Source organism: Xiphophorus maculatus, chromosome 18 (assembly GCF_002775205.1).
Source record: "Xiphophorus maculatus strain JP 163 A chromosome 18, X_maculatus-5.0-male, whole genome shotgun sequence".
NCBI classification, from domain to species: domain Eukaryota; kingdom Metazoa; phylum Chordata; class Actinopteri; order Cyprinodontiformes; family Poeciliidae; genus Xiphophorus; species Xiphophorus maculatus.
Genome location: NC_036460.1, coordinates 22,455,298 through 22,467,861, shown reverse-complemented (window position 1 = coordinate 22,467,861; position 12,564 = coordinate 22,455,298). Strand labels below are relative to the sequence as shown.

At 37.1% G+C, this 12,564-nt stretch overlaps 1 protein-coding gene across 2 annotated transcripts; it reads right to left on the bottom strand.

Moving 5' to 3' along the window:
- Window positions 1-2,632: 2,632 nt before the first annotated feature.
- LOC102228043 (interferon-induced very large GTPase 1-like) lies at window positions 2,633-10,757 on the bottom strand. 2 transcript variants are annotated; one of them, XM_023350825.1, is made up of 4 exons: window positions 10,528-10,757; window positions 8,861-8,999; window positions 3,654-8,361; window positions 2,633-3,511 (listed from the first exon to the last, which is right to left on the bottom strand). In XM_023350825.1, exons 2-4 carry the CDS (start codon window positions 8,901-8,903, stop codon window positions 3,373-3,375), a joined length of 4,890 nt encoding a protein of 1,629 aa, XP_023206593.1. In that variant the 5' UTR covers window positions 8,904-8,999; window positions 10,528-10,757; the 3' UTR covers window positions 2,633-3,372. The 2 variants fall into 2 exon arrangements, with proteins under 2 accessions (XP_023206593.1, XP_014326154.1); XM_014470668.2 differs by lacking the exon at window positions 10,528-10,757 and having other exon boundaries at window positions 8,861-9,181.
- Between the last annotated feature and the right edge of the window lie 1,807 nt (window positions 10,758-12,564).

The following is a 12,564-nucleotide window of genomic DNA, read 5'->3' as shown; positions in this document are numbered from 1 at the left end:
AGAGACAATCAGTGCCAATCTTTTCACTTGTCAGTAGTTGGAACACTATACCTGATCTTTGTGCAAAATTCCCACTAAACTCCATCCCCAGGCACTTTACAAAACAAACAAGCCAATTCAATCTGTTTCAGTACAACTAAGTGTCCAGTGCACTGAAATTCAATTGATCGTGTGATGAAATTGCAAAAAATAAATAAATAAATAAAAATAAAATAAAAAATATCTAAGAAGCTCAGTTGATTGTAGAACAGAATCTGGCACAGAATGAACAGCAATCTACCCCTGAAAAAATTATTTCCTACAAAGGTTTTGCAAAGCAAAGAAAGAAAATTTTAAAAAAATAAATTAAACAAGCTGCAAGCCAAGGAAATGACTGTAACTTATCCCATTTTTTTGACATGTCATTTCAAGAAGTAACTTCATTTTTTATTTATTTTTCTACAGAGTAAATCAGTCTCTTTTGATTTATGTATTTTTTTTGCCAATGACTGTTGTACAAACACTGATTTTGCTGTGATTTGATAGTTTTTAATAATTAGTAGTTTTGGACTTTAACTGTAGAAAGTGTGACTATGATTCACTGGCAACATTACGCATCGTTGTGTGAAACTACCTTCTCTGATTAGACTACTGTATTCTAGAAATGAACATCTGACATTTTCAGCACTTTATTTGCCACTTGACGGCATGACCTTCACATTGCTGCAGTTCTATTTTCAGAAGGTTTTCATTCATCTTATTTCGGTCTTAAAGTCAAATATCACAGTTGAAGCAAGAAGATTCGTGGTGTGTCTCATTTTCATGTCGACCGTTTCTGTGTGATGAGGCAATCTGTTCACTCCCACTTGCTTGCGTAAAAAAGGGTAAATCTGTGTATCACAGACGGTATGTGGTGACAGTTGGCTGGCTATTTGTAATACTGTCAGGGGTGAAAGGCTGTCAGAACAATGAACACCTCAGAAGGAATTGGCTATGATAATTATGAGCTAATTTGAGGTGTGAGAGATGGGATACAACGATTTGGAGCTGGCAAAAAATTGAAGTATTGATGAAGAGTGTGTAAGTGGCACACTTCACGTGTAAAAGCACCGAGATTACAGTTTCATGTGAAAGCAAATCAATAAGACAAATGTTTTCATTTAGAAATCACACATAGAGAAAGAGAAGGCTTTTTATTTGTATTCTCAGCTGCTTTTTCATTATCTGTGTGTTTTATGTTGTGTGACCACCATTTGAAAATGTGTGTGACAGTAATGGTGTGTAAGTCATATGCATGTGGTATAGGTTTTTCTATCAAACATGTTTGTAGAATTAAACATGCAGAAGTGGTAAAAGTTCTCCAAGAATTTGCTCTTAAAGCTTCATGAAGAAAATTTATTTAAATGTGTCTTCTTAAGCAAAAAGACTTAAATGTAAATATATCAACAGATAATGATAAATTCCCTTAGAGAAATCCTAGAGATTAAATTAGTCTCAGTCTTATTATTCTCAGAGAGCCAGCAGAGATTCCTGCAGCTTACATTGCCATCTTGTGGATTTAATAATTTTTTGTTCTCCTTTAATGCACCCAAATCATTGGCCTCTTAAATTTAAAAAAAGAAAAGGTTTTTTTTTTGGAATCATACAAAACACACAGTTCGTTTAGCACTGCAAATACAACAGTAAAGTTCATTTAACCAGTCGTACTGCTTGTGTTATCCCATGTCTGCTTTTATTGGTTTATTAGCAGTTTGTAACAATCCTTGTAAGCTCTTACGGAGCATCTAAATTGTGAAACTCAGTTACAAAAAAATAAAAAATAAATTAAAATAAAAAATAACAACTGAATCAGCAAAAAAAAAACCCATTCAACTTATCAAGATTCAGTTGTAATCAGTTTTTCCTTTCTTATGCTGTTTGGTTAGGTGACCATCTGGTCATAACTATAGTTGCCATGCCGATATTTTCCTGTCAGCCAACCTGCAATGCTATTGTAAAGCTCATGAGGTATCAGAACTCCAAATTATGGATTGTAAAACTCTTCTCTGTAAAATGGTGGAGAAATAACAGTCTCTTTTTTGATCTTCAGTTTTCCTGCTCTACACACTTTCCCTATTAGCTTTTCAATAGTAAGTAAATTGTAGTGTGATTAATTAAAAGATCAATTCTTGATTACATTCATTACTGTTTCCCATTGTCTCATATAAAGCTTAATTAAACATAATTAGTTTTGATTTTTTTAAAATTTCCTTGTCATTAAATGTGTTTGAATTTGTTCATTGAGAAAGGATTATTTCATTCTTTGGACAGGTTTTACATGAATTAAGAGAGTGATATTGACAGAGTGATTGTGATATTTAATAAATTATAAAACTATAAAAACTATTGCATTAATAAAGTTTGCAATTAATTAACAGTGCTTAACACAGAGACGACACTTTGTATTTGAATTCTGCATCAAGCATATGCTGGCTGCTTCTTTGGGATTCAGATTAGTATCAGATGAGTAATTAGTAAACTTACTGGTGTCACAGTAAAAAGACAGAATGATTATCAGAATTTATTTATTTAGTACAACATACATTAAAAAAGTTAGACATAGAGAACATATTAAAAAAATTCTAAAGGAAACAAATAAAAATATTAATACAGATATCAATCAATAATCAATTATACTATTAATTTCACACAGTCATGTTGATCAAAAAATATTGTTTAACTACAGTCAATCAAGAAAAACAAAACTACATTGAGAAAAAAATGCACATTTTCATTAAAATATATTTAACAATGGAAACACATTAAGTGACGGAAAAAGATTAAGTGGTGAGAAATAAAGTAGCAACAATATAAAAAGGACAAGTTTTAAACACATTTTAACTTCAAAATCTAAGATAAAATATTGAGTTAATGGACATAAAAATATTTAGTAATTTGTGATTTTAGTTAAGTCGAGTTTCTTTTGTGTATGCTATTTTTTCACGTATCAGATACCACACTAAAAGAAATAAAAACAGCAGCAGCCTAACAAATGTATCATTTAAAATAATTTCACTAGCTTCAGACATTTTACAACTGTGTTAAAGTACGTTATTTTTCCAGGCTTGGTGGAATATTTTGCCATTTTGACATAATGACAATAAAAAAGCACACAACAGAATTTAAAATATGTATGAAAATAGTAACAGGTGAATAAAAATAATGAAAAAATGTAACATATCAGGTTTTAGACAAAATTCTCACATCAGGTTCACATTTTTCTTATTTTAAACATACGAAGTCAAAATAAGAACAGAATAAAAGATATTTAGAATAACTCACTGAACTACATGAAGAATATAAAAATTAATACGGCAATAAAAACTGAGTAAAAATAAAAGCCCCATTTTAGTTTCACTCTTTTCTGCCAAAGACTTCTTTCAAACCATCTAAGGCCTCCTCTTTTGTGATCTTCGTCCAATCCTCTGGAAACTTTGCAAGCTCTTGCTTGTGTTCTGCTGCAAACTTCTCATTAAACCTCACCAACACGTACCTGTAGATTCAAGAACAGAATCTTTATTTCAGATTTGATAAGTGCTGACAAACTGTACATTTGTTCAATGTACATTTAAAGCGTTATCTCAATGTTCAGCAATGCTATTGTAAAACTCATGAATAGTAAACACAGACAATACCTCCAGTAATTGTTGGCCTTTTGGCTGTTGAGGTCATCAGAAACATCACTCCAGTTCGTATCTTGCAAAGGAAGATTTTTACATATCATGAATTCTGCGTGTGAGTCCTTGCTGGTTTCTGAGCTACTGAGATGAAATGGAGAACAGATGTCACGAGGCAGTATGCCTTTGGGTCGATGAAGCAGAGAGCTGTGTATCTCATGGTCAAGCTCTACTTTGTCACAAGGGGCCTTGCATAGAGGGCATCTTTTGTCACAGCCTCTCACTATTTGGAGAAGGTGGTCCTGCGGCAGAATTGAAAGGTCATTGAGAACCTCGAGTACATCCACATTTTGGTTGAAGGTCTGACTGAGACCTAAGTGCATTGTGGCCAGTAACTCTAGTAAACACTTAACAAAGCAATCCCAATCTGTTGTGATGCTAAAGAGGGGACCATTTAGAGACTCCTTCTCAACGTTAATGTTTGCATCTTTCTCTAAAATGAGACAGACTCTCTCCAGCAGTGGCTTTGTATCACTGAGCACTCCACTGGCACCTTCTGTTGTTTGACTTACAGCTGCTGCAATCTGGCCTACAACTTCTCCAAGTCTTTGTTGCTTTAATTTACGAAGGCTGGTTATGTCAGCCAAGTGAGCAACCACTGTGTCATTAATCTTTGTTCGTCTGTAGTCTTCATAGAACAACAAATATTGTTCAAAGCTTTCAAAGCAATCTTCATTAATCAGATCTTCTAGTATGCTTTGGTGGAAAGCATGTGGAGACTGAAACTGCTTAGCTTTATTCTCAATCTCCTTTGCTATTTGTATCCCCAATGGCTGATTGATATATGCTAACACTAATGGTTTGATGACCATGGATATGAATGCTTGGGCCACCCTCTGGCACTGATCTCGTTTCCTAAACTGGTAAATGAACTCTGCTGCGTACTTATTCTTGGTTTCAGATATATATGTCAGAAGTTCTTTGTCCTTGCCAAAGCGGTCATGTAATTTTTGGAAATCTTGACATGCTGCATTGCACAGATGTATTTTTAAATCGACTTCAAAAGCTGATCGGATTTCCAATGACTTTTCTCTTAAACCATTTTCAATCATTTCTAACAGCTCAGTGATGTAGCTTTCTGAGAAATCTGCTGCTAAGCTGCATTTATTTGCACTAAACTTGTTGTATTCCTCTATGATTTTGTTCGCTGTCTTTTGAGCATCTAATTTTTGTTGCTTATTGTTGTCTTCAAGCATGTGTTTTAACCGGCTGCGATATCCAAAATGTTCATCACATACTTGGAAATTGGAAGTCTGCTTTTGGCCTACGACATTAAGTTTTTCCATGTGTTTCTGGAGGCCACGACTGATTAGATTCTGCCTCAGAACGTCTGCCACACTTGAACTAATGTCATCACTTTCTGAAGGTCTGAAGTCAAAACTGGAACACATCTTCTTCCACACACTCTCAAACTCCTCTTCCAGTTCGTGATCTTGAAGAAGAATATTGGTGGACTTGCTTGTCTCCACTAGTGCAACTAACTTGAACTCCTGCTCTCTTTCCAGTGATGTTTCAAATTTTTCAATTTGAGTCAAAGAACAGTGCGACTCATTGATTGTCTCCAACTTTTGCATGACCTCCTCAGAGGCTCTTTCCTGGAGTTTGCTCATGTTGCTCAAAAGCATAGGCATGAATGTTTCAGAATTCATTTTGAGATTTTCTTCTGACATCAGATAGCTTTCTGCTTTTGATTTGAGTTTGTGTACTTCTGATTTGACTTCCTCCTGCGCTTCTTTCTTCAACTCACTTAAAAGGGCATCTTGAGCGGTACCATCCAAAGCCTTTGTGGCAATGATTTTTGTTGTTGCCCCCATTAACCAGCTCTCCATGCTTTCCAGAAGACCATCTTCCCATTGGGAAAACTCTGTGCAGAGCAAAGAAAACCCTAAAGCCATGTTGATGTTCTGTAGACTAATGGAAAATGAATCACTTTTTACTGCATCCCACACCTTAGACAACCGTCCAATGAAATCTGACTCTTCAGACTTGGTTGAACATCTCTTTAGGGCTCCAAACAGGGTTTCCTTAAGCTTTAACACATCATTTGTGTATTGTTTATCAACTGTTTCAGAAAGAGACATATTGGGCCAAGGTCCTTTCACAAATGTGGTGCTGCTTGTATTTAATGCATAGAGATTGTTGACATTTTCTTTGTCTTCAGTCTGTAGCATCTTGCAAACATGCCTCAACTGGGAAGCTTGTAATACAGCGTCTAGGCCCTCATCTTGAACCAGGAGATTGCAAATAGGAAATACACCGCATTCTTTGGAGCGGAGGAGAGAACTGACCATGACCTTAAATGTTGTCTCGATCTCTTTGCCAGCATGAGGAGAAATGTTCTGGAGTAAAACATCACTTAATCCTATTGCAAATGTGGCCATCATATTGTCGTGACTTAACATATCAGTTTCAATTCCTCCTGAAGCTAAGCCAAGGCCTTCCACGTCAATTAACAAAAGAAGATCATAATCTAAGTCTTTTCTGCAATCATCAGGGAGACTTAGAACAGCCATATAAACCCCTCTGTTTGTTCTTTTCCATCCCTCTTGGAGTTCAACACCAAACAGGCCAGACAGAACCACAGCATTCCTAGCGTGATGATTGCCTAGGATCGTCAGCACTCTGGTCCTCAACTTCTCTTGATGTAGGAAGTGGTTCAGCTCTGCAAAGATGGAACCCAGCCAGCATATTGGGACGTTTGATGCATCTCCATCCATTAGTTCTAGTGGAACCCCATGGAGGAGAAGATCTGCTGCAAGCTTGGGCAAACGCAACACATTCTGACTTCCACTTGTATGTGTGAGCTCAAAAATCAGCCCCATCTCACGGAAAAAGTGTTCAATGCCTAAATTGTATGTTTTTGACTCAAGAGACTGTGAATACAAGGCTTTAGCATCTTCACATGAATCTTCAAGGTACAATTGTTCCTCGTTAGAACGTGATAACTCTGGTGTGGACTCCAAATGTTGAGTGGTGTTTTCTGTATTATGCAAAGGTTGTTCCTCCTCTTGTGTTGTTTTGATGCACTGAACAATGTCTGATCCTTCATTGTTTACTGGCTGTTCTTCAGTTTCCTCTTCAGAATCTGTACAGAAACTGTCACTATCTACACTGTTATCGGCTTCATGTTTAAGGTTTTCCAGTTGTTCTGTTTTTTCTGTCTGTGACTCTGGAAAACTGTTCAGTTTTTCGGTTTGTTGTAGTTGAAGCCTCAATTTGAGCCAAGTAAGGAAATAAGTCCTCTGAATTTTATCCTTTGTGAAAAGAGCGTCTATAAAAATCTTCATAGCTGGGGTCATTTTGTACCTTTTTAACTCTGCCAAGATGTCTTTCTTTTCTTCTTGAAGTTGGGGTTCAGTTTCTTTTTCTGATTTTCTGTGTTTGCTTTCCTCCTTATCTAACTCTGCCAGTTTGTGCCACAAATGCCCCTGCAAAGGGAGTTGTTTCTGTTGAAATTCAACTGATCCCTCATCTAAACCCTTCAATATTTCCTCCACTGTGGCCATTGCTTTTTTGCAGACTGGGCTTTCATCCACATTTAGGCCAATATCCAATGCTAATTTTGCTGCTGCCTCAAGTGTAACGGGTTTCAGATTGTCTGGTACCCAACTTTTAAGGATTTCACAAAGGTTGTTTGCCACTTTCTCCACACTCAAAGTACTCCCTGGAAGCACAGACTCTTTGGGAAGCCATAAACATTCTTGAAGGCTCTGTCCATCATATCCCATAGTTGTGTTCTCTTCTCCTTCTGTGCCGTAGACGTCGATTAGGATGAGCTTACTTGCCATGGCTTTGCAAGATTCAAGGAGTTGTTTCTCTTTCTCCTTAAAGTCTCCACAGAAAATTATAACAGCCGATGATGCTTGACATAAAAGTTTGAGACATCTCTCATGATGGCTGGCATCACCTCGTAAATTAGAGATAACAAAAGGGGCTTGGTATATATCTCTGTCGACATCTTCAGTGGGTAGATACCATCCAATCTCTACAAGGCCATTAGAGAGTCTTCGGGGAACTTGCCCTCCATCCATGCCCTTATGTATGAATATGTTTTTGCTTGATTTAGGTCCAGTCAGAACATAGTTAAGCACTTGTGACTTAGAGACACTGCAACGGCCAAGTTTTATACATGAAATAATTGGCAGAGGTGTACTTGCCAAATTGCCATTTTGTACTCTGCCATTAGTAACCAGAGAGTGCGATCTCCATTGGCCCAAAACACCTCTTAACGGCCAGAGAAGGAACTGACTGGGTTTCTCTGGATCAGCGTTTGGTAGGACCAAAGGCACAGCAAACTTGCACTGCATCATGCGCACAGTTATCTCCTGCTGCAGAAATGTGTCAGCAGATATAAAGACAGATGTGACCAGATCCAGGGGGTTGATAGCATTTTCTTCCAAACTGCTGAGTTTTTCCTCTGGTAATTTGCCATCCTCATTGAAAGGGTCAAGCTGAGTCTGGCAACAAGTGCTCCGGGCATCTTCACTAAGCAGCCAAAGGCGTCTGAGGAAAGTATTTGGGAGATCTTTGAGTTCTAGAGGCTGTTTATCCTCCAGAGTCCATGCGTTGATATTTAACACTGATGCAGAATCAAGTTGTCTAGTGCTATAGGCCTCTAGGCCAAGCTTATGAAGAATCTCTGCCTGGGCATTGTCCTTCAGAGGTCCTAGTGACAAAAAAATAAAAAATAAAAAATTATTCAAGGATGTAAAAACTGTATTTTAAATTGTACTTGTAATTTTGTAAATTTAAACATATTTTTAATAATGAATAGAAAAATGTTGAATAACATATTTTAAAAGGACTCTACTGATTTAAATTGTGCATATTTTGATTTCAAACCCAGCAATACACTGAATTACTGTTTCTATTTTATATAAATAGCATATGTGACAAGAAAAACATCATGTTCCAATCCTAAATATGTGCACATTGTGACATTTACAATCATAATAGAGTAGTTTACTGCAGTCAACTCTTAATCTCTGTTTTCACCCTGTCTAGGGTTTTAAATCACTAACAAGTTACAATAAGGCTGATTCATGACCTCAATTTGATGGCTAACTGAAAAGTACGAATATCTGGGGCATGCAGTTTATTCACAGTATTAAACCACCTGATTTTAACTACAACATACAGGGCAAACGACTGTTCAATAAACATACTTTTCTTTTTGCTGCTCGGTCTTTTGGTAAGCTTGAAAGACATTGTGAATGCCTCTGGGTAGCTTCACTCTCTGTCTTAAATTAGGTTTTCCTCCCTCATCTGGCACATCCGCTAGAGTCTGGGAAACTGGCTAGAAACCTGTGAAAAAAAATCAAAATGTCAGTGAAATAAATACAACAGCAACCACAAGATAGTAAAAAGCTTTGTTTTATTTAGTAGTAGAACAAATATGAAGATGTGACTTGGCTCGACATGCTGTCTCAAAGGAATGCTCGTTTGGTATGGAGATAATGCAGAGGGCCTGTTTTACCGGATTTTTATCTTCCCGATCTGGCCCTAACCGCACATCTTTCTTCATATTTTACATAACTACAATCCAGTGTCATCTGTTTTGAAAGAAGTGTGACATGCTGATAAGAAGACATTTTTTTAGCCAGACATAGAGACTATGAGACGAACAATAAAACCGGTTACTCAGCAAAGAGTTAATTAGAGCTGCTCTTAAGGTTTTGTTTGGCCACTGAAATAGCACACATCTAATGAAGAGGTCAGGAGAAAATGTAGAAGTTAGTTTGTTAGGCATTCCTATTTATTGCACTTAGAGTACATATTTTATTTATTTTTTTGTAATTTTGATTATTATATCTTACGGATAAGGAAAGCCGTAAATTCAGTGTATTGTAAATTTAGGCCATTGCATTTAATTGACAAAAAATATCTATTTTAAACAGAATTGTCAAGCTTCTGCGATCTATGTTTACTTCCGTGAGCTATATTCTTAGCTATAGGTGCTATTGTATGAATTGCTGCATGGAAACAATCCGTCTGCAGCATTGTTGGAAGCCCAGGTTGCTTTGATACAGGCTTCCAGGTAATGTGCATCCTTGTATCTGCTGTTTTTCATCTACCTCTTGATAAAAACTGATCGATTCTCTTTAGGTTCAGGTCAGATCAGGTTACTGGCCAATCAAGCTGAGCAACACCAGGGTCGTTGAACCAGCTTTTACTGCCTTTGGCAGTGTTGGCAAATGCCAAGTCCTGAAAATGAAATCAGCATCTCAGCTAAGCTTATCAGCTGAAAGAAGCATGAAGTCTTCCAAAATCTTCTTGTAGATTGCTGTGTCGACTGCTGACTTCTGAAAACACAGCTGATCAATACCAGCAGATGACATGGCACCTGATATCATAACTGCATGACAGTGACATTTTACACAAAGCAGATTCTTTAACTCTTCACGCTTCTTCCACTCTGAGACCTTGATGTCAAAATAAAATTCAAACCTTAACCTTTGCTCAAAAAAGGGTTTTGGATCACTGAGCAACACGCTTGTTGTCCAGGTGTAGGATGCACAAACTGCAGTTTCAGTCCACTCCTTGTAAAGTTCTAACAAATTCTTGATTTTGCTTGACAATCCTCCCTACGCTGCCGTTTTGCCTATATTTACTGATTAACTTTTTCCTAACTCACTTATTTCTTTCTCTTAACTCTCTGAATAGGAAGTTTTATAATGCATGAGTTTCACCTTTTGAAATAAGTGACTAAAAATAGAAAAACTTTCACAAAGTATTCTGCTCGTTTGAGATGTACTTATATATTGTTTATTATTGCATTCTTAATCATTCATACATTTCTAGCAGGTTTTGTCTTAAATCAGAGAATTCTTACCCCCTTTTGTTTCTCCTGTGCCTCTGCTTCATGGGAAGAGTCCAGACATCTGGTTGTCCCGTCACAAGTTAATTTATACCCATCGGTTCAGTGATGAAATACCCACCAGCACCTCCTCTCTAACCATATTGGAACAAAATGATCATTATTTACACCCACAGATACTGACAGAACACATTCAGGACCTGCAAGGAAATGGAGTGCTTGCTTTGGCAAAAATTCCTTGCATCACAGGCTTGACACTTAATCTTGATAATAGCACAGGATTGCAGTCTTTCACAGCGCTGCTGAAATGTATTCAGTTGCCAAAAGGATTATCATTTCCCTTCAGGGGTCAGTGACAAGGCTGCAGTCAGTGACGCACTAAAGCCTCGGACGTGTGTCATCTCTCAGAGGAAGGTCTCTTATTACAGAAGAGGAAGAGTTAGCATGGTGATGGTTAATTTTATTCACTTATAGCCTTTTTTGTAACTCTACCGATCTGTCCTCAGATGTGAGCTTTTTGCTACCGTACTTTAGAATTGCCAGTTGTATTTGGACGGACAATTTTTCCACAGAGTTCAAAGGACTCGGCTGAAGTTTAAGTTTGATGAGAGAGAATGCCAAAGACTGAGATGTGAGTCCTGACTGAAGTGGCACTTTAGTTGCGAACACAAAGTCTTACATTTGAAACTCGACTCAGGCTCAGTCTCTCATGAATAATCTTTATCTCAGGGAGCGAGGGGTGAAAATAATCCAACAGGTGAAAGTTATTTGAGAAAATGATCAATGAGGACATCAGATTTTACCAAGTTCCAAGGGCTGATTGACACAGTGACATTACACATCTCTTCTATGGTTTCAACAAAAGGTGCTAAATGAGTTAGACATCCAAGCTCATCTGTTATTATTTCATATTACAGCTAAACAGGAATCAAGATGTAGACAGCGCCTGAGATGTGCACATAATCCAGTTAGAAATTACATTTGTTTTCATAATCAGACTGTGAGCACTAAATTGTTCATGACAGCTTGTTTATGTTTATTGAAGCTATGTAATAACGGCCGCATGAAGCTTTTTCTTTCTAAGCATGCCAAAAGAGATTTCAAAGCTGTGATGCTTAGGTCTAACTAAGAACAGTGGCTCCTTGTGGCCAACTGAAGCCACTGCAGCCTCTCAAGAGCAAAACTGAAGTACTGGCGCTGTTTGAATCCAATGTGAACAATTAAACTGCAGCGTTGAACATCGTCAGTCATGTGACAGGGGTGTTAAAAGCTTAAACACTTTGCTTCAAATGACTCGGACTCAGGAGGAGCAAGACAAACTCCACAGTGTTTGTCCATTAAAAACATCATTAAACCAAGATATTTCTTTGAAGGGAGAGACACTAAACAAGTTAATATACTTAACTTGTTTATGTGCTCACTGCTTAGTTGTCATTATTACAAGTTTTTTTTTTTAAATAGAAGCACTTCCTGTTTCATACATTGAATTTGGCATTAACAGGTATCAACCTAGTTAACTTTAAACTTTAAACCCCAGCTTTTAAGTTGTTTGTATGTTTTTTCTTTACATGAACTGCATGCGTTAAAAAGATAAAGATGATCATAAGTTAGAATTAAGGATAGCAATTTGGATTCATGGTATACATCAGGTTTGGTTTAGCCAAATAAATGGCTTGCTATCATTTTAAATACAAATGTTTCAGAACATTATGCAAGATTAAGTGAATAAACAGGAACTTGGGATCCGTCCCACTCACTTACACTTATGGAGGGCATTAATATGTCACAACAGCAAAGGTCAAGATTAAATAGAGAATAACTTTCCTGATGGTTCAGAAGGCCCATTTAGGAAGGCAACAATTTTGCATCACTCTTTTCATAGGACATCTCCACTTATACATTGCATTATCAGTGGGTAAAGCTTTATAACTAAAGGCGACACAAAGAAAATTGTATAATATTTGCATTCGTAAATGCCACATAAAAACCCCCCACAAATACTGGAAAGCTGTACGTCCACCTGAGGGATAAGTGCTCTGCAGAGGAAAAGAT

Bases quoted from the DNA above. Each gene is read 5' to 3' on its own strand.
- LOC102228043 (XM_023350825.1), bottom strand. From the start codon at position 8,903: ATGTCTTTCAAGCTTACCAAAAGACCGAGCAGCAAAAAGAAAA. The intron at 8,362-8,860 runs GTATGTTTATTG...TTTTGTCACTAG, and splicing joins ACCGAGCAGCAAAAAGAAAA to GACCTCTGAAGGACAATGCC. The intron at 3,512-3,653 runs GTATTGTCTGTG...TTGAATCTACAG, and splicing joins AAGGCCAACAATTACTGGAG to GTACGTGTTGGTGAGGTTTA.